Source organism: Myotis brandtii, unplaced genomic scaffold, assembly GCF_000412655.1.
Source record: "Myotis brandtii unplaced genomic scaffold, ASM41265v1 scaffold579, whole genome shotgun sequence".
Classification (NCBI taxonomy): Eukaryota; Metazoa; Chordata; class Mammalia; order Chiroptera; family Vespertilionidae; genus Myotis; species Myotis brandtii.
This window is the reverse complement of record NW_005370171.1, coordinates 817,148-821,412: the sequence shown is the minus strand read 5'-3', so window position 1 is coordinate 821,412 and position 4,265 is coordinate 817,148. Positions and strand designations below refer to the sequence as shown.

The 4,265-nt window shown below is 62.0% G+C and overlaps 1 protein-coding gene across 1 annotated transcript in view; it reads right to left on the bottom strand.

The window, feature by feature from the left end:
- The window catches only part of FOXK1 (forkhead box K1), a gene marked incomplete at its 3' end in the record, with an annotated part of 66,491 nt that extends 64,029 nt beyond the window's left edge, over positions 1-2,462 (bottom strand). The window contains exon 1 of the mRNA XM_014549991.1: positions 337-2,462. Within this exon, the coding sequence (XP_014405477.1) occupies positions 337-873 (537 nt within the window). The remainder of the gene's footprint in view (positions 1-336) is intronic.
- Positions 2,463-4,265: the final 1,803 nt, after the last annotated feature.

The following is a 4,265-nucleotide window of genomic DNA, read 5'->3' as shown; positions in this document are numbered from 1 at the left end:
TGTCTGCACGCGGCTACCCCCTCGCCCACTGCCCCCCGCTGTAGGCGGCCCGTTCCTCCGTCCTGGGGACGGGGGAGGGGAACCCGCCCGCCCCCCAAATGTCTAACTGGAAAGTTTGGGTCCTGGAACAAATGACCTCAGCCGTTTCCTGGGCCGGAACCACCCCGTCCTGCCGCCCTAAAGGAGGGACGGACAGCAGCGCCCACATGAGGGTGTCCAGCTGTAGATGAAGGTGGCCTAACGGTGCCTGCGACCCCCGGTGCCCCGTGTTCCTTTCTGGAGCCACCCCTTTGCCAACCAACAGCTCCATCGAGTATCCTGGGAGCCGTGCAGGACGCCGGGGTCGGCGAGGCAAACCCCTCGCAGTGCAGACGCCAGAGAGACGGGAGCTGCCAACACGGAACTGGCCAGTGTGGGCATCGCCCGGGTACCTACGTGCTTCCAGGCCCTCAGGCCTAACTCAGTAGAAGTGGAAAGACTTCTGCCCAAAATGACCGCCTTGATGGTTCTTTTCCCCAGGAGCACCCAGGCGCTCACAGGGCTGACACCCACGGGACGGTTGGCCAGTCCTTTCTCCCAAGCAGCCATCAGGCGACAGTGACAGCTCCAACAGAGAGGGCAGGGCAGGGGCAACAACCGGCCGGTAAAGAGCGAGGACCCGAGGAACGGAATCCTCCCGCTCAGCAGGCCGCGAGGGCGTGCTGGCGCTGCTTCCCAGGCTCCGAACAGGAACGGAAAAGCGGGCGAGGGGAGCCTCCACTCCGGGCTCCTACCCTGACGGGGCCTGTGAAGCTGCTGCAGAAGCGGGAGGGACAACATTACCTCCAAGGCGCCCCGCGACGGGCTGTCCCGGGAGATCCCATGAAGGCCCATTCAAAAGGAGCGAGGAGCCGCCTGGAGAAACCGTCCATGAAAAAAGCCAAACTGTGCACAGATCCTTCACCAGAGACACACATGACAGACAAGCACATGAAAAGCATCCCAGAGTCACTAATGGGGAGGGGGCGGGTTGGAGGCTCCGGGCGCCCCTCCCCGGGTGCTGGAAGGCACCGTGGTCCCACCATCTTGGAAACAGCTGAGCAATTTCTTACGAAGTTCAACGGACTTACCAGGTGACCTGCAGTCCTATCACTAGGTGTTTTCCCAACTGAACTGAAAAGTGTGTCAACACAAAGCCCTGCACACAGATGCTTGCAGTGGGTTTATTTATGTGTCACCCCAAACCGGAAACAAGCCGACCATCCACACATGCCTCGCTGAGGAATGGAGAGCAGACCCCGGCACAGCCACAGGGTGGAATACTACGCAGCCAGGAAAAGGGCCGGGATACCCACACACAGCATCGCGCACGGGTGACCCCAAATGCTTTCACTTGTGGGACATCCTAGAAAAAGCCAAACGACAGAGACAGAGACGGATGAGTGGTTTGCCAGGGCTGGAGGTCTGGGGAGAGGCTGGCCACGTGACACATGGGGAATGTTTTCGGAGGGTGACCGTGGTGGCGCCTATGGGACTCCCCGTGTGGCCACCTCTACCTCTCCTCCCTCATCTGCCCTAGTCAGGGAGTCACGCCGGGCAGCCAGGGCCACCCAGAAGCGCTGCCCGGGTCGCCCCTGCCATGAGCCCGAGGGCTGCGCCTGGACTCTCATTCCCCGTGGGGACGTGCAAGGCGGCGGGGAGAGCCCAGCAGACAGGATCCTCCTGGAAACCCGCAGCTCCAGTCCTGGCTGAGTGTGGGGGCCCAGGAGGGGAGCCCCATATCTGAGAGCCTCTGGTCCACACACACGGGCGTCCACGCACAGAGCACCGTGAGGGCCTAGAGCTCAGAAATTCAGGGTGTCCCCAAGAATGTACGCAGTTTGAGTAACTGTACTGGTGGTGTCCATTAAAATCAACCTCATTTTCAAAACTGAGCCCCCCGCTGTCACAGTGTGTGCACATTTTGAGGGACACCCTGTATTTGACCAACGAGCTTCCTTTTCCTGTCACAGCGTCACTTCCTGCTGCTGCTGCTACCTCCTCGGGTCCTTCCTGTGTCCCCTTCCTGCTGGGTCCCCAGGGTTCCACACCGCACAGGGACGGGACCTGGGGCCATTCCCGAGAGGCCTGCATGTCGCCGCGCGCTGCAAAGGACAGGCAGGCAGGCAGGATGATCCTGCAGAAGCACTTCCTGACCCTTCGAGACCCCAGGCACCTGGGAGGGGTGGACCCTGGGCCTGCACCCAGGACAGGCGGCTTGTTCTTCCTTCCCAGCCTCCGGCCTCTGCCATCAGAGCTCCACGCATGTTCAGCCACGACAGGGAAGTCTTCGCCGCCACGGAAACCTGTCGCTGAGCGTGGAGCGGGTGGGGGCTGCCCCTGGCAGAGTGATCCACCAACAAAGCGTGGCTCAGTGGTTGAGCGTGGACCCGTGAACCAGGAGGTCGAGGTTCGATTCCCGGTCAGGGCACAGGCCCAGGTTGCGGGCTCAATCCCCAGTGGGGGGCGTGCAGGAGGCAGCCGATCCATGATTCTCTCCCATCATTGATGTTTCTCTCTCTCCCTCTCCCTCTTTGAAATCAATTAAAACATTTAAAAATTACTATTTGGCCCGTGTGTTACTCCTCTGTTGCTGGTGACAAATGGCTCCACGACGGAGCGGCTTCGGGCAGCCGGCGCCTCAGGATGACAGCTGGTGCTTCTGGCTCCGGGGCTCTTGTGAGGTCACACCAAGATGTTGGCGGGGCTGTGTCTTCTGGAAGGTTCTCTGAGCCCCGAGGGCCCGTCAAAACAGAATGAGGTGCAGTGGAAGGGGCCCAGGCAGCTGCACGGTTCCCAGCGGTGTGACCAGGACAGGCGATGTGGCCTCGCTGGGCCTGTTGCCTTGGCTGCAAACCGGCTGAGGGCTGATGGGGCTCAGAAGAGACAATGGGGCCTTGGACACAGCTCGCTCACGCTCAAGGCCCCTCTAGAGGCAGAGTTTTGTGAGAACAGCCGTGGGGTAAGGAATGCAGGGCTGTAGCCCGAGGCCCCCACGGACCCACAGGCTGCTCAGCGGGTGGGGCTGGTGCAGGGCAGGAAGCTGCTCCCTCCCTGGCGGAGGCCGGGGGACTGTTTCTCTGGTCTTTACCCTGAAAACCTGGGGGGGCACCTGGGGGTGAAACACAGATGTGCCGGCCCCCCCCCATTCGTCCTCGCGGCCTCCAGACCCCGCCCCGAGTGTCTGGGACGAGGGGATGTCCTGGCCCAGCAGCTGTTCCCGTCGTCAGGGTGGCACTTCGTGTGCACGGCGCAGCCTCGGCCCCCTGTGCGCCCTGCCCCTTCCAGCCGGCACTTGGCCTGTGGGGGTGTCACAGCCAAGGTCGCCGGGCCTGCAGCTGCACCAGCCCGAGGGGGAGGCGCACACCACCCTGAGCTGTGCTGCCTCCGCCACGGGGACCACACTGGCCCTCTACTCGGGGATGTGCGGGCACCAGGGGGACCAACACTGGCCCCCTACTCGGGGATGTGCAGGCATGAGGCTCAGGTTGCAGAGCGCTGCCCACAGATCCAGCCGAAAACCCCAGGGCGGTGGCGCGGGTGCCCCCCAGCCCGAAATCATCAGCCCCAGCGTTCCCCTCCGTGCCCTCTCTCCACGAGGCTGGGGTCCCCGGGAGAGAGCAGCGATGGGCTTAGCGGGGGCTCTGCCCAGGCCACGGCCCAAGGTTTGCGGCCAGGAAGCCGCTGCAGAGGCCTGGCTGTGGCGGCTGCCGTCGCGGGTGGGAGGGAGCCGGGCAGGCAGAATAGCAGAGGCCGCGGCCTCGGTCCACCTGGATCCCCGCGGGCACCAGCGAGGACCCCAGTTCAGCTTTTTCACGCTTCACATCACCGAGAGCGTGGAAACGTACACGAGAGGAGACAGACTAAAAAGCAGCCTCGTGTTCCCACCAGCCCGCTGGAGCGATGGCCGTGTGGTCAGGGTTATGCATCTTGGAGCCGCCCGGGTCCCCGTGAAGCGCATCTCAGGCCCGCTCTCCTCTCCTACCACCCAGGGTGCATCCCAGGAGAAAAGCCCTTTGACAAGAACACAGCCACAGTGTCATCCCCTGTAAGAGAACCCCAACCAGGCCCTAATAGCATCAGGTTTCTGGCCAGTGTTTAGATAATTCTTTTTAACAACTTTACTCAGGGACAACTTACATACCGTAACATTCACACGATGCTAGGGTACTACAGGCTTCGTAGGTCTAGACAGCTGCTCAGTGATCACCACCATCCAGCTTTAGAGTAATTACTAATTTAGAACA